We start from the raw sequence: 27,585 nt of genomic DNA on the forward strand, positions 1-27,585 counted from the left end.
AAAGTCCCCAATCCTGTACCTGTACCTGTACCTATGATCGGCTGAACGGAGGTCTCCCGGCCACATAACATTGGGCTTTCGCTTTTGTATGAACACGACACAGATTTCGGTATATTTTTCAAACTTTCCCGTCTTCGTCACGACTTTCTTTGGTATGACAGATGAAGTTGGTTCAGATTATGAAATTATTATTATTTTTTATTATTTTTATGCCCACCGCCCATGCAGATCTATTGGAACTTGTTGATTTGCAGTACTGTCAATGCGCATGCGCACTGTAAATCACACACGCGCACTATTGGCCAACTGGTGTCAGACCCGCAAAATCATTCAAGGAACTGCCAGTCATTAGACTGCGAGTTATCCCCCTTGACTATTTTCATGATGGCAATAAAATGAAAAGTGTTTAGTTAGATTTTTTGAAGAATTATTTTATTTTCCAGACAGCTGATTGATAGCCTTCCAATTGGATTATATATATATACATATATATATATATCTTCAATAACAAAAAAAAAATCAAAAAAAATCATAAAACTGAAAAACATTTGGCAGCCCGTTTCGTTGTTGTTGCTGGCTTGTTTCTCGGTTTCCTAAAACTCTCATATGTTCTTGACGCTTTCAATATTAGATCACAAGCCTTTATTTCCATGTTTATATCCTCTGTTAACCATGGGCGTTACCATCATGCCTAACGCGTTTAGTCCTTACAGGAACTTGTATTTGTCAACAACGGAAAGAAAGTGTAGCACCTGTACCATGTCGCATCATCATCAAATATCTTGTTTGTTGTTCTCTGAATGTTGATCCGAGTCATGTATGCTCATCCCCTCTCATCATCAAACATGTTGTATGTTGTTCTCTGATGGGCTGTTGACAGAGGCAGGTCATCCCCCCTGTGTGTCTGTCACACTGACTCTCCTGCCCCCACTCTTGTTCCTTTCCTGGGGGTAAGAATCATTGTTGAATAATTGTTGTAGCGTGACGATGTGACTGTTGGACTTCAGTCTGTGAACTTTTTACACCATGACTCATCACCACGCTGACGTTTGACCTTCCACCCGGGTGTCACCTCCAGCTCTCTGCCTCGCCCCTCCTCCCTCCTGTCTCTCTCAAAGTGGAACATCCCTTCTCTTTGTCAGCTGAGACGTTAGTACTCTGTCTCTCACTTCTCTTTCTCAGTCACTATATATTTTGCTAACACAACTTTCAACCATGTCTGTAAATAGTGTTGAAAGGCTCCACACGGTTGACAGACCACGTTGTAAAAGTGAGAGGAGAAGGAAGACTATAATGCAGCCATCAGCTGAACAAAGACGTTGTAACAGGAGGTAGGAAGAAGACTACAATGCAGCCATCAGCTGAACAAAGACGTTGTAACAGGAGAGGAGAAGGAAGACTATAATGCAGCCATCAGCTGAACAAAGACGTTGTAACAGGAGAGGAGAAGGAAGACTATAATGCAGCCATCAGCTGAACAAAGACGTTGTAACAGGAGAGGAGGAAGAAGACTACAATGCAGCCATCAGCTGAACAAAGACGTAACAGGAGCAGCGCAGCCCAAGACACAGTGCAGGTACCAGCTGTCCTTGACCCAAATAGCTGACACCGTACACCGCACATCTCTGTCACGATGTAAACAATGGGAGAACATAATAACTATGGACACCACTAGCACCTTCAGTAATTACAGTGCTCACACACACACACACACACACACACACAGATGATGATGATGATGATGATGGAAGAAGGAAACAAGAAAGACAGGACGGGAGGAATGAGGGCAGGGAAGAAAGAAAAGAAAAGAAAGAAAAAGAAAGGCCCCCTGAAGCCGACAGGTCCTGACAGGTCCCCGACGTCATCAGGACCACACGTCAGGGATGACCTGTGACTGCACAGGTACACTTCCCACCTGGGGATTCCTGCAGCGCTGGTGGAAGGGGGTTGTCCAGCAGTGTGTGCAATGACCCAGGGCCACCAAACTGCACTCTCTGCCACTTTCTTCCTCCCTCTCTTTCCTTCAGCACACACACAAACACGCGCGGGCGCGCGCGCACGCACACACACACACACACACACACACGCCCCCCCGCCTCCCTTTCCCCCGATCCCCTCACCTCTCTGTCCCTCTGGTAGTGGTCAATGGCCCAGACAGTGGCCACGTGCGTCTTCACCAGCTTCTTGAGCTCATAGATGGCGTTGCAGGTCCAGGCACAGACGAGGCAGGTCTTGCCGACACCAGAGTCCCCCACCACCACACACTTCACCACCTCGTCGTTTGGGTTGGGCTGGTTCACCATCATGCTGCTCACACACAGCCCATGATCCCTGAAAACACACAGCACTCCTGGAAACACTCCCCACACTCCCTGAAAACAAACAGCATTCCCTGGAAACACTCCCCACACTCCCTGAAAACACACAGCATTCCCTGGAAACACTCCCCCACACTCCCTGAAAACACACAGCATTCCTGGAAACACTCCCCACACTCCCTGAAAACACACAGCATTCCTGGAAACACTCCCCCACACTCCCTGAAAACAAGCATTCCCTGGAAACACTCCCCCACACTCTCTGAAAACACACATCATTCCCTGGAAACACTCCCCCACATTCCCTGAAAACACACAGCATTCCTGGAAACACTCCCACACTCTTTGAAAACACACAGCATTCCTGGAAATACTCCCCACACTCTGAAAACACACAGCAACACCCCCTGGAAACACTCCCCCACACTCCCTGAAAACACAGCATTCCTGGAAACACTCCCACATACTCTCTGAAAACACACGGCAACACTCCCTGGAAACACTCCCATACACTCCCTGAAAACACACAGCAACACTCCCTGGAAATACCCACACACACCCACACACACAATCCCTGAAACACACAGCAGCACCCCCTGGAAATACTCCCATACACTCCATGAAAACCCAGCAGCACTCAATGAAAATACTATAATACTCCCTGAAAACACGACAATGTCTGGAAATACTCCCACACACTCCCAGGAAATACTCCCACACACTCCCTAAAAACACAACACTGCCTGAGAATGCAGCACAACACTCCTGGAATTAGTGAAAACACATTTCCACAATCGCTGAAAACCACACACACATACACACACACACACATACACACACACACACACAGAGCGTCAACAGACAAGAAAACAGACGATGTGACGTGATGACTGGACAGGTAACAGTGGTGCGTCACTAACAACCCGTCATCAGCACGTGGGTCTTACACGCCCCTTCTGTCACTCGGTGCAGTCGCCATTACCCCACCACTGCATTATCTCCTCTCTTTTTTCACAGTTAATTTCACTGTGTAAACCTGGACCTGCTCTTCCCGGGGAGAGAACGTTGCCACAGTGCAGTGCCACACCGCCCTCTTTTTCTGCTGGCAAGTATGTTCATTTTGTTGTACTGTCAAAGTGGGTTTTTCTACATCATTTTGCCAGGGACAACACTTCTGTTGCCATGGATACATTTACATGCGTAAAGTTGCTCTCTCTCTCTCTCTCTCTCTCTCTCTCTCTCTCTGTGGCGGGGGTGGGTTGTGGTGGTGGTGTTTGTTTTAACAAAGTCAAAAGACCGAACAGCTTATCAATCCATGATTCCAACAACTGTCATGCAAAAAGGAAAAAAACACACACGAACAAACTTCGTATCTGTGCAGACTGACAACACAACTCTTCCAGTGCACAATTACCAGTGCCCTTTGACCACAACACAACTCTTGGGCCGTCAAACACTTTGGGACCTTAACCTTTTTCACACAGCCTTTGACACAGTGGACATGGACTGACTGCCACTTGACCTTAACCTTTTTCACACAGCCTTTGACACAGTGGACATGGACTGACTGCCACTTGACCTTAACCTTTTTCACACAGCCTTTGACACAGTGGATATGGACTGACTGCCACTTGACCTTAAAATTTTCACACAGCCTTTGACACAGTGGATATGGACTGAATGCCACTTGACCTTAACCTTTTTCACACAGCCTTTGACACAGTGGATATGGACTGACTGCCACTTGACCTTAACCTTTTTCACACAGCCTTTGACACAGTGGATATGGACTGAATGCCACTTGACCTTAACCTTTTTCACACAGCATTTGACACAGTGGATATGGACTGACTGCCACTTGACCTTAACCTTTTTCACACAGCCTTTGACACAGTGGATATGGACTGAATGCCATTTGACCTTAACTCTCTCCATACGAACAGCGAAAGAGACGACGTTAACAGCGTTTCATCCCAATTACCATCATCACAGCCTTTGACACAGTGGATATGGACTGACTGCCACTTGACCTTAAAATTTTCACACAGCCTTTGACACAGTGGATATGGACTGAATGCCACTTGACCTTAACCTTTTTCACACAGCCTTTGACACAGTGGATATGGACTGACTGCCACTTGACCTTAACCTTTTTCACACAGCCTTTGACACAGTGGATATGGACTGAATGCCACTTGACCTTAACCTTTTTCACACAGCATTTGACACAGTGGATATGGACTGACTGCCACTTGACCTTAACCTTTTTCACACAGCCTTTGACACAGTGGATATGGACTGAATGCCATTTGACCTTAACTCTCTCCATACGAACAGCGAAAGAGACGACGTTAACAGCGTTTCATCCCAATTACCATCATCAAAATATTGCAAGCGGAATGCTCTTATAAGGAAGAGGTGAATGTTGACAAAGAATACCACAGTTCTGACGACGGAAGCTAAAGGTTGGGTCATTCAGACACCCACTGGACATCCGAGGGGTCTGTGCAGAGGAGAAGAGAGGACTGGCCGTACTGAGTGAGTTAACCTTTTTCACACAGCCTTTGACACAGTGGACATGGACTGACTGCCACTTGACCTTAACCTTTTTCACACAGCATTTGACACAGTGGATATGGACTGAATGCCACTTGACCTTAACCTTTTTCACACAGCCTTTGACACAGTGGATATGGACTGAATGCCACTTGACCTTAACCTTTTTGACACAGCCTTTGACACAGTGGATATGGACTGAATGCCACTTGACCTTAACCTTTTTCACACAGCCTTTGACACAGTGGATATGGACTGAATGCCAATAACATTTGCAACATAAACCATGGTACTGTAGCAGAACAACTCCATTACAACAGACGTGATTTCTAAATGACGATGACTGTGAGGACAGTGACGATGACTGTGAGGACAGTGACGATGACTGTGAGGACAGTGACAATGACTGTGAGGACTGTGAGGACTGCGACGATGACTGTGATGATGACTGTGAGGACTGTGACGATGACTGTGACGATGACTGTGAGGACAGTGACGATGACTGTGAGGACTGCGACGATGACTGTGATGATGACTGTGCGGACTGTGACGATGACTGTGAGGACTGCGACGATGACTGTGATGATGACTGTGAGGACTGCGACGATGACTGTGACGATGACTGTAAGGACAGTGAGGACTGTGACGATGACTGTGAGGACTGCGACGATGACTGTGAGGACTGCGACGATGACTGTGACGATGACTGTAAGGGCAGTGAGGACTGTGACGATGACTGTGAGGACAGTGACGATGACTGTGATGATGACTGTGAGGACTGTGACGATGACTGTGAGGACTGCGACGATGACTGTGATGATGACTGTGAGGACTGCGACGATGACTGTGACGATGACTGTAAGGACAGTGAGGACTGTGATGATGACTGTGAGGACTGTGACGATGACTGTGACGATGACTGTGAGGACTGTGACGATGACTGTGACGATAACTGTGAGGACAGTGACGATGACTGTGAGGACTGTGACGATGACTGTGAGGACTATGACGATGACTGTGAGGACAGTGACGATGACTGTGATGACTGTGAGGACAGTGACGATGACTGTGAGGACTGTGACGATGACTGTGTGTGACGATGACTGTGAGGACTGTGACGATGACTGTGATGATGACTGTGAGGACTATGACGATGACTGTGACGATGACTGTGAGGACTGTGATGATGACTGTGAGGACTGTGACGATGACTGTGAGGACTGTGACGATGACACAGCATGATGACCACAAAGTGCTTTTCTCCAATCATCACCATGTGCTCCAGAGGGACTTGCGGTCACTAATGGACCGCTTCTCCCAGGCCTGCAAAGATTTCGGTCTGACCACCAGTCTCAAGAAGACAAACGTCCTAGGCCAAGACACGCCATCTCCACCAGCCATCACCATTGATGACTACGAGCTTGAAGCCATCCATCAGTTCACAGAACAGTGGACAACAGCACAGCACCAGGTAAGGACAGAACAGTGGACAACAGCACAGCACCAGGTAAGTACAGAACAGTGGACAACAGCACAGCACCAGGGAAGGACAGTTAGGACAGAACAGTGGACAACAGCACAGCACCAGGTAAGGACATTAAGGACAGAACAGTGGACAACAGCACCAGGGAAGGACAGTAAGGACAGAACAGTGGACAACAGCACCAGGGAAGGACAGTAAGGACAGAACAGTGGACAACAACACAGCACCAGGGAAGGACAGAACAGTGGACAACAGCACAGCACCAGGTAAGGACAGAACAGTGGACAACAGCATCAGGTAAGGGCAGTAAGGACAGAACAGTGGACAACAGCACAGCACCAGGTAAGGACAGTAAGAACAGAACAGTGGACAACAGCACAGCACCAGGTAAGGACAGTAAGAACAGAACAGTGGACAACAGCACAGCACCAGGGAAGGACAGTAAGAACAGAACAGTGGACAACAGCACAGCACCAGGTAAGGACAGTGAGGACAGAACAGTGGACAACAGCACAGCACCAGGTAAGGACAGAACAGTGGACAACAGCACAGCACCAGGTAAGGACAGAACAGTGGACAACAGCACAACACCAGGTAAGGACAGAACAGTGGACAACAGCACAGCACCAGGTAAGGACAGAACAGTGGACAACAGCACAGCACCAGGTAAGGACAGAACAGTGGACAACAGCACCAAGGAAGGACAGAACAGTGGACAACAGCACCAAGGAAGGACAGAACAGTGGACAACAGCACCAGGTAAGGACAGTAAGGACAGAACAGTGGACAACAGCACCAGGTAAGGACAGTGAGGACAGAACAGTGGACAACAGCACCAGGTAAGGACATTAAGGACAGAACAGTGGACAACAGCACCAGGTAAGGACAGTAAGGACAGAACAGTGGACAACAGCACCAAGGAAGGACAGTAAGGACAGAACAGTGGACAACAGCACCAGGTAAGGACAGTAAGGACAGAACAGTGGACAACAGCACCAGGTAAGGACAGTAAGGACAGAACAGTGGACAACAGCACCAGGGAAGGACAGTAAGGACAGAACAGTGGACAACAGCATCAGGTAAGGACAGTAAGTACAGAACAGTGGGCCAAGAAGGGAACGCAACTAACACCACATCTATCGGGTCACGTGCAAAGGGTCAGTGACTGACCTGAACAAAGACTGAACAAGGGATCAGTGACTGACCTGAACAAAGACTGAACAAGGGATCGGTTACTGACCTGAACAAAGGATCTGTTACTGACCTGAACAAAGACTGAACAAGGGATCTGTTACTGACCTTAACAAAGACTGAACAAGGGATCTGTTACTGAACAAGGGATCTGTTACTGACCTGAACAAGGGATCAGTTACTGAACAAGGGATCAGTTACTGAACAAAGGATCTGTTACTGACCTGAACAAAGACTAAACAAGGGATCTGTTACTGACCTGAACAAAGACTGAACAAGGGATCTGTTACTGAACAAAGGATCTGTTACTGACCTGAACAAGGGATCTGTTACTGACCTGAACAAAGACTGAACAAAGGATCTGTTACTGACCTGAATAAGGGATCTGTTACTGACCTGAACAGAAAAGAAACCACTTACTGACTGTACAAATAATAACGGCTGAACCAGTGGTTGTCAACTACAGCGGCTGATTACAGTTCTTCCTTCCTGGGCTGCACCTCCCACGCTCACTCATCACAGATCTACGCGTAGGCTTTGATTGTTTTCACCCGCCGTTTAGGCAGCCACACTTCGTTTTCGGGGACCTTCTGGATGAAAAAAGGGATTAAGACAGAAGCAAATCTACACACACGTTCACCTGGGAGATCAGAAAAACTGATCCTCCCTTCACCGACCAAGCCCTGATACCAAGATCAAACCCACAACCCTCGGATTGAAAAAATCTGCGTTCTGATCACCTGGCTATCCTTCTGTCCCTGGCGTTCTGATCACCCAGCTACCATTCTGTCCCTGGCGTTCTGATCACCCAGCTACCATTCTGTCCCTGGCGTTCTGATCACCTGGCTACCATTCTGTCCCTGGCGTTCTGATCACCTGGCTACCATTCTGTCCCTGGCGTTCTGATCACCTGGCTATCCTTCTGTCCCTGGCGTTCTGATCACCCAGCTACCATTCTGTCACTGGCGTTCTGATCACCCAGCTACCATTCTGTCACTGGCGTTCTGATCACCTGGCTATCCTTCTGTCCCTGGCGTTCTGATCACCCAGCTACCATTCTGTCACTGGCGTTCTGATCACCTGGCTATCCTTCTGTCCCTGGCGTTCTGATCACCCAGCTACCATTCTGTCCCTGGCGTTCTGATCACCTGGCTACCATTCTGTCCCTGGCGTTCTGATCACCCAGCTACCATTCTGTCCCTGGCGTTCTGATCACCCAGCTACCATTCTGTCCCTGGCGTTCTGATCACCCAGCTACCATTCTGTCCCTGGCGTTCTGATCACCCAGCTACCATTCTGTCCCTGGCGTTCTGATCACCCAGCTACCATTCTGTCACTGGCGTTCTGATCACCCAGCTACCCTTCTGTCACTGGCGTTCTGATCACCCGGCTACCATTCTGTCCCTGGCGTTCTGATCACCCAGCTACCATTCTGTCCCTGGCTGTCAAGGTGTGAATCCTTAAACAAACCACTGCTCTCTCTCTCTCTCTCCAAGATTACACACACACACACACACACACACACACACACACGCCGATGCTTTATTCTAGAAGTGATAGACAAAGACACAGGCGGGCGGACAGCCAGACAGACAGCCAGACAGAAGCACAAGGACGGCAGACCCACCAAAGTAAGCAGTCATTCCACTCCTGGGACAGACTCATTGTGCTGGACACTTCCACCATCCACTTCTGATACCTGCAGCCCCTACAGTGACGTCACAGTCATTGCAGCCCCTACAGTCAATTCAGCTCACTGCAGCCCATAGAGCGACATCACACTGCAGCCCCTACAGTGACGTCACAGTCATTGCAGCCCCTACAGTCAATTCAGCTCACTGCAGCCCATAGAGCGACATCACACTGCAGCCCCTACAGTGACGTCACAGTCATTGCAGCCCCTACAGTCAATTCAGCTCACTGCAGCCCATAGAGCGACATCACACTGCAGCCCCTACAGTGATGTCACAGTCATTGCAGCCCCTACAGTCAATTCAGCTCACTGCAGCCCATAGAGCGACATCACACTGCAGCCCCTACAGTGACGTCACACTGCAGCCCCTACAGTGCCAAGCCACTGCCGTTCACCAGACCAATACCACAGCCCTCTCCAAAAGCCGACAACGGTATGGTGACAGTCACCTTACAGTCAGGTGTACAAGTGAAGGTAGACCACTCACACCACGTCTGCAAGTCCCCCCTGTCTCATCTGACAGTCAGTTGTACAAGTGAAGGCAGACCACTCACCACTACGTCTTCTGGTCTGTAACCCCCGTTCCTCCCCCCCCCCCTCCCCCCCTGCTCCTCTTTCCGCCACACGGTGTTCCAGGGACCCTGGGTGACCCACTGCCCCTGATACAGGACATCTCGAGATAACCTCGTTATCCACAGTCTGTGGGGGAAAGGGGAGCGTCAGTGGAGTGAAAGGTGGGGTACACACGTCCCCCTGAAAGGTGGGGTACACACGTCCCCCTGAAAGGTGGGGTACACACGTGTCCCCCTGGAAGGTGTGGTACACACGTCCCCCTGAAAGGTGTGGTACACACGTCCCCCTGGAAGGTTTGGGTACACATGTCCCCTTGAAAATAATGGGCACACGTGTCCCCCTGAAAGGTCTGGGTGCACACATCCTCCACAGCTAGATAACCTGACAAGATATCTATGATCTAGGGTCTATGGGGAGAAGAAGGGAAATCATGGAGTGAAAACGTCAAAACAAACATTCAGTGCGCATCAGTCTCATACATTCTCGGTTTACACGTAAACTAAACTTAACACTGACCACCAACACAACAGTCTAAAGCAAGCTGTGCTGACTACCAACACAACAGACTGATGAACGCTGTGCTGCAAGCAGTCAGTCTGTGTGTGAATGAGGGGTCACCATGATCTCTGTTCACCATGTCAGCCAGCAAGGAGTGCAACGTCCTCCCCGACCCCTGTCTTACATCATGTCTGCTGTGCTTGTCTCCCCTCAGTCACTGCTGATCTCCCCTCAGTCACTGTGCTTGTCTCCCCTCAGTCACTGCTGATCTCCCCTCAGTCACTGCTGATCTCCCCTCAGTCACTGCTGATCTCCCCTCAGTCACTGTGCTTGTCTCCCCTCAGTCACTGCTGATCTCCCCTCAGTCACTGCTGATCTCCCCTCAGTCACTGCTGATCTCCCCTCAGTCACTGCTGATCTCCCCTCAGTCACTGTGCTTGTCTCCCCTCAGTCACTGCTGATCTCCCCTCAGTCACTGTGCTTGTCTCCCCTCAGTCACTGCTGATCTCCCCTCAGTCACTGCTGATCTCCCCTCAGTCACTGCTGATCTCCCCTCAGTCACTGCTGATCTCCCCTCAGTCACTGCACACTGTGCTTGTCTCCCCTCAGTCACTGCACACTGTGCTTATCTCCCCTCAGTCATTGTGCTTATCTCCCCTCAGTCACAAAACAATGTAGTTATCTGTCCTGAGTCACTTCAGTTTCAGTTTCAGTAGCTCAAGGAGGCGTCACTGCGTTCGGACAAAACCATATACGCTACACCACATCTGCCAAGCAGATGCCTGACCAGCAGCGTAACCCAACGCGCTGAGTCACTACAATGTGGTTATCTCCCCTGAGTTACTGCACACTGATTCTCTCCCCATCCCAGTCACATCCAGGCGCCATGACAACTGCAGCCGATTCCAAGCCACGACGACCTGACTCACTGCTGGACGCTGGAGAAGACAAGCCACGACGACCTGACTCTCACTGCTGGACGCTGGAAAAGAACTGCTGACGACGTCCCCCTGACCCTCACTCCTCACTTTCTCTCCACCTTCCGCTTTTTCGCTTGTCAACACCACTGCCCGACTGTGTGAACTGCCCGACTGTGTGAACTGCCCGACTGTGAAGTGAACTGCCCGACAGTGTGAACTGCCCGACTGTGTGAACTGCCCGACAGTGTGAACTGCCCGACTGTGTGAACTGCCCGACTGTGAAGTGAACTGCCCGACAGTGTGAACTGCCCGACTGTGTGAACTGCCCGACTGTGTGAACTGCCCGACTGTGTGTGAACTGCCCGACAGTGTGAACTGCCCGACTGTGTGAACTGCCTGACTGTGAAGTGAACTGCCCGACAGTGTGAACTGCCCGACAGTGTGAACTGCCCGACTGTGTGAACTGCCCGACTGTGTGTGAACTGCCCGACAGTGTGAACTGCCCGACTGTGTGAACTGCCCGACTGTGTGAACTGCCCGACTGTGTGTGAACTGCCCGACAGTGTGAACTGCCCGACAGTGTGTGAACTGCCCGACTGTGAAGTGAACTGCCCGACAGTGTGAACTGCCCGACTGTGTGTGAACTGCCCGACTGTGTGAACTGCCCGACAGTGAAGTGAACTGGCCGACAGTGTGAACTGCCCGACTGTGTGTGAACTGCCCGACAGTGTGAACTGCCCGACTGTGTGAACTGCCCGACTGTGTGTGAACTGCCCGACAGTGTGAACTGCCCGACTGTGAAGTGAACTGCCCGACTGTGTGAACTGCCCGACAGTGAAGTGAACTGGCCGACAGTGTGAACTGCCCGACTGTGTGAACTGCCCGACTGTGTGTGAACTGCCCGACAGTGTGAACTGCCCGACTGTGTGAACTGCCCGACTGTGAAGTGAACTGCCCGACAGTGTGAACTGCCCGACAGTGAAGTGAACTGGCCGACAGTGTGAACTGCCCGACAGTGAAGTGAACTGCCCGACAGTGTGAACTGCCCGACAGTGAAGTGAACTGGCCGACAGTGTGAACTGCCCGACAGTGAAGTGAACTGGCCGACAGTGTGAACTGCCCAACAGTGTGAACTGCCCAACACCCACACGGAGGAAGACAAAAACAAGTGCGCGTTCTGTCCTCTTGCTGTTCTGCACCATGTTTGAATCAAAACCACTTTCCTCACCTGCTGAACTTTTTCCATTATCTCGCTGGTATCCTAACTACTTTAGCGAAATGAATGTTGGTTTTGACTCCAAAAACACAAAATGTAGTGTAAATTATAGAAGTGTTTTGACATGCTTCACTTTTCCCGACATGAATGTGGCCATAGTGAGCAAGGGATTGCTTTTGACTGAATGACGTGTTGCGTTCAACCTGTCTGTCATCTCTCCCCCCGGACATGTTGTGCGCTGTCTGTACCATCCCTGACAATGCCAGGTCTGCACACATCCCACCTGACAATTCTAGGTCTCCATACATCCCACCTGACAATTCTAGGTCTCCACACATCCCACCTGACAATTCTAGGTCTCCATACATCCCACCTGACAATTCTATGTCTCCATACATCCCACCTGACAATGCCAGGTCTGCACACATCCCACCTGACAATTCTAGGTCTCCACACATCCCACCTGACAATGCCAGGTCTGCACACATCCCACCTGACAATTCTAGGTCTCCATACATCCCACCTGACAATTCTAGGTCTCCACACATCCCACCTGACAATTCTAGGTCTCCATACATCCCACCTGACAATTCTATGTCTCCATACATCCCACCTGACAATTCTAGGTCTCCATACATCCCACCTGACAATTCTAGGTCTCCATACATCCCACCTGACAATGCCAGGTCTGCACACATCTCACCTGACAATGCCAGGTCTGCACACATCTCACCTGACAATTCTAGGTCTCCATACATCCCACCTGACAATTCTAGGTCTCCACACATCCCACCTGATATTTCTAGGTCTGCACACATCCCACCTGACAATTCTAGGTCTCCACACATCCCACCTGATATTTCTAGGTCTGCACACATCCCACCTGACAATTCTAGGTCCACACATCCCACCTGACAATTCTAGGTCCACACATCCAACCTGATATTTCTAGGTCTGCACACATCCCACCTGACAATTCTAGGTCTCCACACATCCCACCTGACAATTCTAGGTCCACACATCCCACCTGACAATTCTAGGTCTCCACACATCCCACCTGACAATTCTAGGTCTCCACACATCCCAACTGACATTTCTGGGTCTCCACACATCCCACCTGATATTTCTAGGTCTCCATACATCCCACCTGACAATTCTAGGTCTCCATACATCCCACCTGACAATGCCAGGTCCACACATCCCACCTGACAATTCTAGGTCTCCACACATCCCACCTGACAATTCTAGGTCTGCACACATCCCACCTGACAATTCTAGGTCTCCACACATCCCACCTGACAATTCCAGGCCTCCACACGTCACCTGACAATTCTAGGTCTACACACATCCCACCTGACAATTCTAGGTCTCCACACACCCCACCTGACAATTCTAGGTCTCCACACATCCCACCTGACATTTCTAGGTCCACACATCCCACCTGACAATTCTAGGTCTACACACATCTCTTTGACAATTCTAGATCTCCACACATCCCACCCGACAATTCTAGGTCTGCACACATCCCACCTGACAATTCTAGGTCTCCACACATCCCACCTGACAATTCTAGGTCTCCATACATCCCACCTGACAATGCCAGGTCTCCACACATCCCACCTGACAATCAACGTTTTCCAAGTGGTGCACTGCTTATCTCCCCCCTCCTCCCTCTGTCTTCAACCTGGGCCTTCCTCTCAAGTTCACTTCAACTCTTTGCTGCTGGGCAGTCTCGGAGCTAAAACACGAACCAAATAAATAGAACAGAGCAAACTAGGAGAAAGTGCATAAAAGGAAGAAAAAAAAACAAAAAAAAACACCATCTCCTTATCTCCCCGCTTCACGACGGCTTCTCGTTGTTTATAAACAATGTTGATACAAGTCTCTACTGGTTCATGACCCAGGGGAAAAAGCCTCATGTATTCTTCTGAATATTCCTCATGGTCAGAGAATCTGAATATTCCTCATGGTCAGAGAATCTGAATATTCCTCATGGTCAGAGAATCTATCTTCCGCGTCTCTGTCCCTGTCTGTCTCTCCGTCTCTCTCTCTCTCTCTATATATATATATATGTAGTGAGAGAGCGAGAGAGAGACCATCTCTGTTACGAGATACACCACAGACGTGTTCCAAGCGGGACCACCAGATGTCCAAGGGCACACACACACACACACACACACACACACACATGTGGACACGTGGAAGGCACAGAGACAGCACGTCAGCAGACCACCCCATACTGCGGACACCTGTGGCACTGACTGCAGCGGAAAGCGGCCAGGAAGGGCTGTGGATCCAATACTCCCCTCCCTCCCTCACACCCTCCTTGCCCACTGTCCTATCAGCCCTGTGCTTCCTGCACCACTATCTGCATAACCTGTCAGCCATCTTGGTAAGCACCTGACCACGCGCTGCACACACTGACTGGAGAGGCGCGTTTCAGACTTCAAAGCTCTTTGCTGTGTGTGTGTAGTAGTCTGGGACTCTGTGTAAACTCACTTTGTTACTTCTGTTTTAAAGCTGAATTTGCAGCTGCTAAAAACAAGAAAGCAGATACACATCTGTTCCACAGAATCCGAAAAGAGATTCAATCACACATCGGGTGTCCCCAAAAAAGTGAAACGCTTTTTGACAAGTATTTTCTCAGTGATAGAGAAACCGAATTCACTGAAAAATTTCACACAATAACCTTAGGGTATCATCAGCAAGTCTGCAAAATATCTAAAAGTTCGAACGCAAATTATGCAAGTATTTTCAAATTCAATACAGCATGTCAAAAAATCGAATATCAGAGGAAAACTCACTTATTTCAGTTTATGCTCAATGTGGCCTTCATCTTCCTCCACCACTAAACGAAGCCGTTTCTTCCAAGCAGAAATGCTTTTACGTATTTCATCCACCGATATCTCCTCCCATGACATAATTATCCTGTCCTTTAACACCTGCTCAGTCAATCTGTCCTTCACTTCCCGGTAAACGTTCTCCTTCAGAGAGTCCCATATGGTATAATCCACTGGGTTACAGTCAGGACTTTGTTGAGGCCATTCATCCTTCTTGATGAATTCTGGTGTAGCCTCCTCCTTTGTCCTCACTGACTGTCCTTTGTTCACACTGTCCTTTGTCCTCACTCTGTCCTCTGTCCACACTGAGTGTCCTTTGCTCTCACTGACTGTCCCTAGCCCTCACTCCGTCCTTTCTCCTCACTGACTGTCCTTTGTCCTCACTGACTGTCCTTTCTCCTCACTCCGTCCTTTCTCCTCACTGACTGTCCTTAGCCCTCACTCCGTCCTTTGTCCTCACTGACTGTCCTTTCTCCTCACTCCGTCCTTCTTCACTCGTCCTCCTCACTGACTGATCCTTTGTCTCTCCACTGACTGTCCTTAGTCCTCACTCCGTCCTTCTCCTCACTGACTGTCCTGCCTCACTGACTGTCCTTCCCTCACTCCGTCCTTTTCCTCACTGACTGTCCTTAGCCCTCACTCCGTCCTTTCTCCTCACTGACTGTCCTTAGCCCTCACTGACTGTCCTTTCTCCTCACTCCGTCCTTTCTCCTCACTGACTGTCCTTAGCCCTCACTCCGTCCTTTGTCCTCACTGACTGTCCTTTGTCCTCACTCCGTCCTTTCTCCTCACTGACTGTCCTTTGTCCTCACTGACTGTCCTTTGTCCTCACTCCGTCCTTTCTCCTCACTGACTGTCCTTAGCCCTCACTCCGTCCTTTCTCCTCACTGACTGTCATTTCTCCTCACTGACTGTCCTTTCTCCTCACTGACTGTCCTTTGTCCTCACTCCGTCCTTTGTCCTCACTGACTGTCCTTTCTCCTCACTCCGTCCTTTGTCCTCACTGACTGTCCTTAGCCCTCACTCCGTCCTATGTCCTCACTGACTGTCCTTAGCCCTCACTCCGTCCTATGTCCTCACTGACTGTCCTTTGTCCTCACTCCGTCCTTTGTCCTCACTGACTGTCCTTTCTCCTCACTCCGTCCTTTGTCCTCACTGACTGTCCTTTCTCCTCACTCCGTCCTATGTCCTCACTGACTGTCCTTTGTCCTCACTCCGTCCTTTGTCCTCACTGACTGTCCTTTCTCCTCACTCCGTCCTATGTCCTCACTGACTGTCCTTAGCCCTCACTCCGTCCTATGTCCTCACTGACTGTCCTTAGCCCTCACTCCGTCCTATGTCCTCACTGACTGTCCTTAGCCCTCACTCCGTCCTATGTCCTCACTGACTGTCCAATGTCCTCACTCCGTCCTTTGTCCTCACTGACTGTCCTTTCTCCTCACTCCGTCCTTTGTCCTCACTGACTGTCCTTTCTCCTCACTCCGTCCTATGTCCTCACTGACTGTCCTTTGTCCTCACTCCGTCCTTTGTCCTCACTGACTGTCCTTTCTCCTCACTCCGTCCTATGTCCTCACTGACTGTCCTTAGCCCTCACTCCGTCCTATGTCCTCACTGACTGTCCTTAGCCCTCACTCCGTCCTATGTCCTCACTGACTGTCCTTAGCCCTCACTCCGTCCTATGTCCTCACTGACTGTCCAATGTCCTCACTCCGTCCTTTGTCCTCACTGACTGTCCTTTCTCCTCACTCCGTCCTTTGTCCTCACTGACTGTCCTTTCTCCTCACTCCGTCCTTTGTCCTCACTGACTGTCCTTTCTCCTCACTCCGTCCTTTGTCCTCACTGACTGTCCTTTCTCCTCACTCCGTCCTATGTCCTCACTGACTGTCCTTAGCCCTCACTCCGTCCTATGTCCTCACTGACTGTCCTTAGCCCTCACTCCGTCCTTTCTCCTCACTGACTGTCCTTTGTCCTCACTGACTGTCCTTTGTCCTCACTGACTGTCCTTTGTCCCCAATGACTGTCCTTTGAAATCCATTTTGCCGAGTCATTTGAAGTGGAAGGAAAGTTGTGTGATCTGCAAGCCCCCCCCCCCCCCCCGCCCCCTCCCACACACACCCCTCCCTGCATTCCCCCCTACCACCATCACTACCATGTACCAGCCTACTTTTGAATGTCGTTATTTCTTTCACAAGGATGGCTTTGTAGAGGGCGGTAAACCATGAGACCCTTGTCGCATCCAAACAGCGCTTGGCTTTCACACCTGTGGCACGACCATGCTTCATCTTCATGTTCATGTGTTTCATCTTGTTCTTCAAAGCCCAAAAACAGCTACATTTCATTTTCACCTCTTGTTTATCAATGTATTGCTAAAACGTTTTTCTCTAGCAACATTTTTGACCCACTTGTGTAAACAAAGTGAGTCTATGTTATAACCCGGGTGTTCGATTGTGTGTGTGTGTGTGTGTGTGTGTGTGTGTGTGTGTGTGTGTGTGTGTGCGCGCGCGCGCGTGTTTGTGTGTGCGCGTGTGTGTGTGCGCGTGTGTGTGTGCGCGTGTGTGTGTGTCTGTATGAATGTATGTATGTCTGTAGTAAACCAAATTTGGCTAAAAAATAGTAGGAAAAAAATCTTCACGGTCATACCAATAGTAGGTTGTAAGTGTCCCGAACTAAGCCGTGTTTCCCGTATCATTAACGGTTTATTTTGTTTGACTATTTCCGGATTCCGAAAACATGTTGCCGCATCCCAGTTTCTGTGGCGAAGGCGATGCTTTATAGAAGACGTCGTGACCTCGTTTTTCTTGTTCGCAATTAAATGGAAAGAAATACAAATTCTGGACAGAACACATACAATGACACAGACGACATCATCGACGTGTTTACTGCATATGAATATTTTAAAGTGGATATTCAATTAACTAGAATGAACATAAAAGAGAAACTGAATCAACCGTATCGTACTTCCCTGGCCAGTGTAACTAAACTTGTACCCCTGTATAGATCTAGAGAAAACGGCTAAATGTTGCAGTGTGATTGCGGCGATGGCAACGTCTCCTTTACCGCGGACTTAAAAAGTATTCTGAAATGCCCGAGATACACCAAGATAACATGATTTAAACAACGTTATCACTTCCAATACCACAATCGATTTATCGCCCTTAAAAAAGCATGCTTCTGACCAATTTTTGAACGTCATTCACTGAACAGCAATAGTGCAGTGACTAAGACAATTTCTTCCCACCCGAACATGCTGGGTTCGAATCTGCGCTCAGAACTTTTTTTCTTTTTTTTAGGTGTATCACACGTGAGTCTTTTAGGCCTCGCCTCTCCTGTTTTCCTTCTTTCCAGTATCAGGCATTGCTGGCAGCTTCAAGGAGTCAGTGGATACAATGTTGATGCCATGAAGACAGGAACAGACTCTATGGCGCAGACGTTTTGCCACAGCCCCTGATTGCCGTGAAACACCACACCTTGTTCACACACACCTGATTGCCGTGAAACCCCACACCTTGTCCACACTGATTACAGCCCCTGTTTGCCATGAAACCCCACACCTTGTCCACACTGATTACAGCCCTTGATTGCCATGAAACCCCACACCTTGTCCACACTGATTACAGCCCCTGACTGCCGTGAAACACCACACCTTGTCCACACTGATTACAGACTCTGATTGCCGTGAAACACCACACCTTGTTCACACACCCCTGATTGCCGTGAAACCCCACACCTTGTCCACACTGATTACAACCCCTGATTGCCGTGAAACACCACACCTTGTCCACACTCATTACAGCCCATGATTGCCGTGAAACCCCACACCTTGTCCACTGATTACAGCCCCTGATTGCCGTGAAACCCCACACCTTGTCCACACTGATTACAGCCCCTGATTGCCGTGAAACACCACACCTTGTCCACACTGATTACAGCCCCTGATTGCCGTGAAACCCCACACCTTGTCCACACTGATTACAGCCCCTGATTGCCGTGAAACCCCACACCTTGTCCACACTGATTACAGCCCCTGATTGCCGTGAAACACCACACCTTGTCCACACTGATTACAGCCCCTGATTGCCGTGAAACACCACACCTTGTCCACACTGATTACAGCCCCTGATTGCCGTAAAACACCACACCTTGTCCACACTGATTACAGCCCCTGATTGCCGTGAAACACCACACCTTGTCCACACTGATTACAGCCCCTGATTGCCGTGAAACACCACACCTTGTCCACACTGATTACAGCCCCTGATTGCCGTGAAACACCACACCTTGTCCACACTGATTACAGCCCCTGATTGCCGTGAAACACCACACCTTGTCCACACTGATTACAGCCCCTGATTGCCGTGAAACACCACACCTTGTCCACACTGATTACAGCCCCTGATTGCCGTGAAACACCACACCTTGTCCACACTGATTACAGCCCTTGATTGCCGTGAAACACCACACCTTGTCCATACTGATTACAGCCCCTGATTGCCGTGAAACACCACATCTTGTCCACACTGATTACAGCCCGTGATTGCCGTGAAACACCACACCTTGTCCATACTGATTACAGCCCCTGATTGCCGTGAAACCCCACACCTTGTCCACACTGATTACAGCCCGTGATTTCCGTGAAACCCCACACCTTGTCCACACTGATTACAGCCCCTGATTGCCGTGAAACACCACACCTTGTCCATACTGATTACAGCCCCTGATTGCCGTGAAACCCCACACCTTGTCCACACTGATTACAGCCCGTGATTGCCGTGAAACCCCACACCTTGTCCACACTGATTACAGCCCGTGATTGCCGTGAAACACCACACCTTGTTCATACTGATTACAGCCCTTGATTGCCGTGAAACCCCACACCTTGTTCATACTGATTACAGCCCCTGATTGCCGTGAAAAATAACTTCTTGTTCATACTGATTACAGCCCCTGATTGCCGTGAAACACCACACCTTGTTCATACTGATTACAGACCCTGATTGCCGTGAAATACCACACCTTGTCCACACTGATTACAGCCCCTGATTGCCGTGAAACACCACACCTTGTCCACACTGATTACAGCCCCTGATTGCCGTGAAACACCACACCTTGTCCACACTGATTACAGCCCCTGATTGCCGTGAAACACCACACCTTGTTCATACTGATTACAGCCCCTGATTGCCGTGAAAAATAACTTCTTGTTCATACTGATTACAGCCCCTGATTGCCGTGAAACACCACACCTTGTTCATACTGATTACAGACCCTGATTGCCGTGAAATACCACACCTTGTCCACACTGATTACAGCCCCTGATTGCCGTGAAACACCACACCTTGTCCACACTGATTACAGCCCCTGATTGCCGTGAAACACCACACCTTGTTCATACTGGTTACAGCCCTTGATTGCCGTGAAACCCCACACCTTGTTCATACTGATTACAGCCCCTGATTGCCGTGAAAAATAACTTCTTGTTCATACTGATTACAGCCCCTGATTGCCGTGAAACACCACACCTTGTTCATACTGATTACAGACCCTGATTGCCGTAAAACACCACACCTTGTCCACACTGATTACAGCCCCTGATTGCCGTGAAACACCACACCTTGTTCATACTGATTACAGCCCCTGATTGCCGTGAAACACCACACCTTGGTCACACTGATTACAGCCCCTAATTGCCGTGAAACACCACACCTTGTCCACACTGATTACAGCCCCTGATTGCCGTGAAACCCCACACCTTGTTCATACTGATTACAGCCCCTGATTGCCGTGAAACACCACACCTGGTCCACACTGATTACAGCCCCTGATTGCCGTGAAACACCACACCTTGTCCACACTGATTACAGCCCCTGATTGCCGTGAAACACCACACCTTGTTCACATTGATTACAGCCCCTGTTTGCCGTGAAACACCACACCTTGTCCACACTGATTACAGCCCCTGTTTGCCGTGAAACACCACCCCTTGTCCACACTGATTACAGCCCCTGTTTGCCGTGAAACACGACACCTTGTCCACACTGATTACAGCCCCTGTTTGCCGTGAAACACCACACCTTGTCCACACTGATTACAGCCCCTGATTGCCGTGAAACACCACACCTTGTCCACACTGATTACAGCCCCTGATTGCCGTGAAACACCACACCTTGTTCACACTGGTTACAGCCCCTGATTGCCGTGAAACACCACACCTTGGTCACACTGATTACAGCCCCTGATTGCCGTGAAACACCACACCTTGTCCACACTGATTACAGCCCCTGATTGCCGTGAAACACCACACCTTGTCCACACTGATTACAGCCCCTGATTGCCGTGAAACACCACACCTTGTCCACACTGATTACAGCCCTTGATTGCCGTGAAACACCACACCTTGTCCATACTGATTACAGCCCCTGATTGCCGTGAAACACCACACCTTGTCCACACTGATTACAGCCCTTGATTGCCGTGAAACACCACACCTTGTCCACACTGATTACAGCCCCTGATTGCCGTGAAACACCACATCTTGTCCACACTGATTACAGCCCCTGATTGCCGTGAAACACCACACCTTGTTCACACTGATTACAGCCCCTGATTGCCGTGAAACACCACACCTTGTCCACACTGATTACAGCCCCTGATTGCCGTGAAACACCACATCTTGTCCACACTGATTACAGCCCCTGATTGCCGTGAAACACCACATCTTGTCCACACTGGTCCTTGTCACCCATGTACACATGGTAAGAGACATACTCCATTCTGTTCTAAGTAATTATGATCTGAAGAGTGCGAGTGTGTTCAATTCATTGTGTTTCACTTTTTGGTATGTTGGTAAATAGTTTTCAAAATCTATGGAGACATGCTCTAGAGGCGAGTAGTAAATGTTTGTTTTATCGAAATTTCAAAAGTGGATTTGGTAGAGAAAAATATATAAGTCAAATGCCTGATAATTATGTTATCAGCTTCTTCAGATTTCGAAGTAGTAATCATAAGCTGGAAATAGAAACAGGGAGACACAAAGGCATACCACGAGAGTTACGATTTTGTAAGGTTTGTAACATGTCTGTGATTGGTGATGAGTTTCATTTTATAATGGAATGTCCCAATTATGATCAGTTACGAAATAGATATGTTCCTAAAAAATATTTGTCTCCAAAATCGGTTTTTAATTTTTGTAATATGCTCAAAGGAGGCAAAAAAGTCATTTTAGCTGTAAGATGATTAGATTTGCAAATGTTGCCTAGTTATACTTTTGGAGTTAAAAGACATTTGTGTTTTCTCAACTTTATGTGACATTGTTGTGTATTTGGAAATGTTTGTTATGGGCACGAAAATGAGTATTTTGCAGTAATCCTCCATACTCCAATAGGAGTGAAAGGATAATTAAAACTTGAAACTTGAAACTTGGTAATGTGCAGCAGTGAATGAACACCACCACAACCATTTCCTGAACGTTGCTGCAGTAAAGTCTCTTTGTCCTTTGAGAAGAAAGGAGAAAGGAAAAGAAATGAACCAATGGGGCAAAAGACAGACAAAGGTGAGACAAAGAAGAGACCGATAGACAGTCTGACAGGCACAGCGGTTACATATCTCAACACGGAACAACGCTACAGTAACACTGTGTGCTGGCTACATATCATATCTCAACACGGAACAACGCTACAGTAACACTGTGTGCTGGCTACATATCATATCTCAACACGGAACAACGCTACAGTAACACTGTGTGCTGGCTACATATCATATCTCAACACGGAACAACGCTACAGTAACACTGTGTGCTGGCTACATATCATATCTCAACACGGAACAACGCTACAGTAACACTGTGTGCTGGCTACATATCATATCTCAACACGGAACAACGCTACAGTAACACTGTGTGCTGGCTACATATCTCAACACGGAACAACGCTACAGTAACACTGTGTGCTGGCTACATATCATATCTCAACACGGAACAACGCTACAGTAACACTGTGTGCTGGCTACATATCTCAACACGGAACAACGCTACAGTAACACTGTGTGCTGGCTACATATCATATCTCAACACGGAACAACGCTACAGTAACACTGTGTGCTGGCTACATATCTCAACACGGAACAACGCTACAGTAACACTGTGTGCTGGCTACATATCTCAACACGGAACAACGCTACAGTAACACTGTGTGCTGGCTACATATCATATCTCAACACGGAACAACGCTACAGTAACACTGTGTGCTGGCTACATATCTCAACACGGAACAACGCTACAGTAACACTGTGTGCTGGCTACATATCATATCTCAACACGGAACAACGCTACAGTAACACTGTGTGCTGGCTACATATCATATCTCAACACGGAACAACGCTACAGTAACACTGTGTGCTGGCTACATATCATATCTCAACATGGAACAACGCTACAGTAACACTGTGTGCTGGCTACATATCATATCTCAACACGGAACAACGCTACAGTAACACTGTGTGCTGGCTACATATCATATCTCAACACGGAACAACGCTACAGTAACACTGTGTGCTGGCTACATATCATATCTCAACACGGAACAACGCTACAGTAACACTGTGTGCTGGCTACATATCATATCTCAACACGGAACAACGCTACAGTAACACTGTGTGCTGGCTACATATCATATCTCAACACGGAACAACGCTACAGTAACACTGTGTGCTGGCTACATATCTCAACACAGGAACAACGCTACAGTAACACTGTGTGCTGGCTACATATCATATCTCAACACGGAACAACGCTACAGTAACACTGTGTGCTGGCTACATAACATATCTCAACACGGAACAACGCTACAGTAACACTGTGTGCTGGCTACATATCTCAACACGGAACAACGCTACAGTAACACTGTGTGCTGGCTACATATCATATCTCAACATGGAACAACGCTACAGTAACACTGTGTGCTGGCTACATATCATATCTCAACATGGAACAACGCTACAGTAACACTGTGTGCTGGCTACATATCATATCTCAACACGGAACAACGCTACAGTAACACTGTGTGCTGGCTACATATCATATCTCAACACGGAACAACGCTACAGTAACACTGTGTGCTGGCTACATAACATATCTCAACATGGAACAACGCTACAGTAACACTGTGTGCTGGCTACATATCATATCTCAACACGGAACAACGCTACAGTAACACTGTGTGCTGGCTACATATCATATCTCAACACGGAACAACGCTACAGTAACACTGTGTGCTGGCTACATATCATATCTCAACACGGAACAACGCTACAGTAACACTGTGTGCTGGCTACATATCATATCTCAACACGGAACAACGCTACAGTAACACTGTGTGCTGGCTACATATCATATCTCAACATGGAACAACGCTACAGTAACACTGTGTGCTGGCTACATATCATATCTCAACACGGAACAACGCTACAGTAACACTGTGTGCTGGCTACATATCATATCTCAACACGGAACAACGCTACAGTAACACTGTGTGCTGGCTACATATCTCAACATGGAACAACGCTACAGTAACACTGTGTGCTGGCTACATATCTCAACACGGAACAACGCTACAGTAACATTGTGTGCTGGCTACATATCTCAACACGGAACAACGCTACAGTAACACTGTGTGCTGGCTACATATCATATCTCAACACGGAACAACGCTACAGTAACACTGTGTGCTGGCTACATATCATATCTCAACACGGAACAACGCTACAGTAACACGGTGTGCTGGTTACATATCTCAACACGGAACAACGCTACAGTAACACTGTGTGCTGGCTACATATCATATCTCAACACGGAACAACGCTACAGTAACACTGTGTGCTGGCTACATAACATATCTCAACACGGAACAACGCTACAGTAACACTGTGTGCTGGCTACATATCATATCTCAACACGGAACAACGCTACAGTAACACTGTGTGCTGGCTACATATCATATCTCAACATGGAACAACGCTACAGTAACACTGTGTGCTGGCTACATATCTCAACACGGAACAACGCTACAGTAACACTGTGTGCTGGCTACATAACATATCTTAACATGGATGGACAGTGTCACACAGTCTGTTATAAGGACTGTTGTCCCATTGGATGGACAGTGTCACACAGTCTGTTATAAGGACTGCTGTCCCATTGGATGGACAGTGTAACACAGTCTGTTATAAGGACTGTTGTCCCATTGGATGGACAGTGTCACACAGTCTGTTATAAGGACTGTTGTCCCATTGGATGGACAGTGTAACACAGTCTGTTATAAGGACTGTTGTCCCATTGGATGGACAGTGTAACACAGTCTGTTATAAGGACTGTTGTCCCATTGGATGGACAGTGTAACACAGTCTGTTATAAGGACTGTTGTCCAATTGGATGGACAGCACACAGTCTGTTATAAGGACAGTTGTCCCACTGGATGAACAGCACACAGTCTGTTATAAGGACTGTTGTCCCATTGGATGGACAGTGTAACACAGTCTGTTATAAGGACTGTTGTCCCGTTGGATGGACAGCACACAGTCTGTTATATGGACTCCCATTGGATGGACAACAGTCTGTTACATGGACTCCTATTGGCTGGACAACACAGTCTGTTGCAAGGACTGCAGTCCCATTGGCTGTGATGTCCCAATCATGGTGTGTGTGTGTGTGTGTGTGTGTGTGTGTGTGTGTGTGTGTGTGTGTAATACGTAATATGTATTAAAAACAACAATATATATGACAGACTGTGTATGAGTACCACTACATCAACCTATTCTTCACTCGGGCAAAAAGCGGACGGTCCACTTCTTCCTTCCCCCCTCCCTCCCTGTGTCTGAATGGTGACACACAGCATACCTCCACCCTCCCTGTGTCTGAATGGTGACACACAGCATACCTCCCTCCCTCTGTCTGAATGGTGACACACAGCATACCTCCACCCTCCCTCTGTCTGAATGGTGACACACAGCATACCTCCATACCTCCCTCTGTCTGAATGGTGACACACAGCATACCTCCCTCCCTCCCTGTGTCTGAATGGTGACACACAGCATACCTCCCTCCCTCTGTCTGAATGGTGACACACAGCATACCTCCCTCCCTCCCTGTGTCTGAATGGTGACACACAGCATACCTCCCTCCCTCCCTGTGTCTGAATGGTGACACACAGCATACCTCCCTCCCTGTGTCTGAATGGTGACACACAGCATACCTCCACCCTCCCTGTGTCTGAATGGTGACACACAGCATACCTCCCTCCCTCTGTCTGAATGGTGACACACAGCATACCTCCACCCTCCCTGTGTCTGAATGGTGACACACAGCATACCTCCCTCCCTGTGTCTGAATGGTGACACACAGCATACCTCCCTCCCTCCCTCCCTGTGTCTGAATGGTGACACACAGCATACCTCCCTCCCTCCCTGTGTCTGAATGGTGACACACAGCATACCTCCCTCCCTCCCTGTGTCTGAATGGTGACACACAGCATACCTCCCTCCCTCCCTGTGTCTGAATGGTGACACACAGCATACCTCCCTCCCTGTGTCTGAATGGTGACACACAGCATACCTCCCTCCCTCCCTCCCTGTGTCTGAATGGTGACACACAGCATACCTCCCTCCCTCCCTGTGTCTGAATGGTGACACACAGCATACCTCCCTCCCTCCCTGTGTCTGAATGGTGACACACAGCATACCTCCCTCCCTCCCTGTGTCTGAATGGTGACACAGCATACCTCCCTCCCTCTGTCTGAATGGTGACACACAGCATACCTCCCTCCCTCCCTGTGTCTGAATAGTGACACACAGCATACCTCCCTCCCTGTGTCTGAATGGTGACACACAGCATACCTCCCTCCCTGTGTCTGAATGGTGACACAGCATACCTCCACCCTCCCTGTGTCTGAATGGTGACACCGCATACCTCCACCCTCCCTGTGTCTGAATGGTGACACACAGCATACCTCCCTCCCTCTGTCTGAATGGTGACACACAGCATACCTCCACCCTCCCTCTGTCTGAATGGTGACACCGCATACCTCCACCCTCCCTGTGTCTGAATGGTGACACCGCATACCTCCACCCTCCCTCTGTCTGAATGGTGACACCGCATACCTCCACCCTCCCTGTGTCTGAATGGTGACACCGCATACCTCCACCCTCCCTGTGTCTGAATGGTGACACCGCATACCTCCACCCCCACCCCCAGTCCAAACAAAGAAAGCCTCACCTGATGTTTAAAGACGGAAGAGACTTGGGTCCCTG

At 48.8% G+C, this 27,585-nt stretch overlaps 1 protein-coding gene across 3 annotated transcripts in view; it reads right to left on the bottom strand.

The window, feature by feature from the left end:
• LOC143293356 (rho-related BTB domain-containing protein 1-like) overlaps positions 1–27,585 on the bottom strand; it is a 74,015-nt gene that overhangs the window by 26,441 nt on the left and 19,989 nt on the right. Inside the window, exons 1-2 of one of the 3 annotated variants that reach the window (XM_076604163.1) lie at positions 27,551–27,585; positions 2,121–2,331 (exon numbers count right to left, since the gene is read on the bottom strand). The exon at positions 27,551–27,585 is cut by the window's right edge and continues 229 nt beyond it. In XM_076604163.1, the coding sequence (XP_076460278.1) occupies positions 2,121–2,306 (186 nt within the window). In that variant the 5' untranslated portion in view covers positions 2,307–2,331; positions 27,551–27,585. Of the gene's footprint in view, positions 1–2,120; positions 2,332–9,175; positions 9,286–27,550 lie in introns of those variants that run through there. The other 2 variants (XM_076604161.1, XM_076604162.1) reach the window with 2 other exon arrangements.

The sequence above is a fragment of the Babylonia areolata genome, chromosome 19 (assembly GCF_041734735.1).
Source record: "Babylonia areolata isolate BAREFJ2019XMU chromosome 19, ASM4173473v1, whole genome shotgun sequence".
Lineage (NCBI taxonomy): Eukaryota > Metazoa > Mollusca > Gastropoda > Neogastropoda > Buccinidae > Babylonia > Babylonia areolata.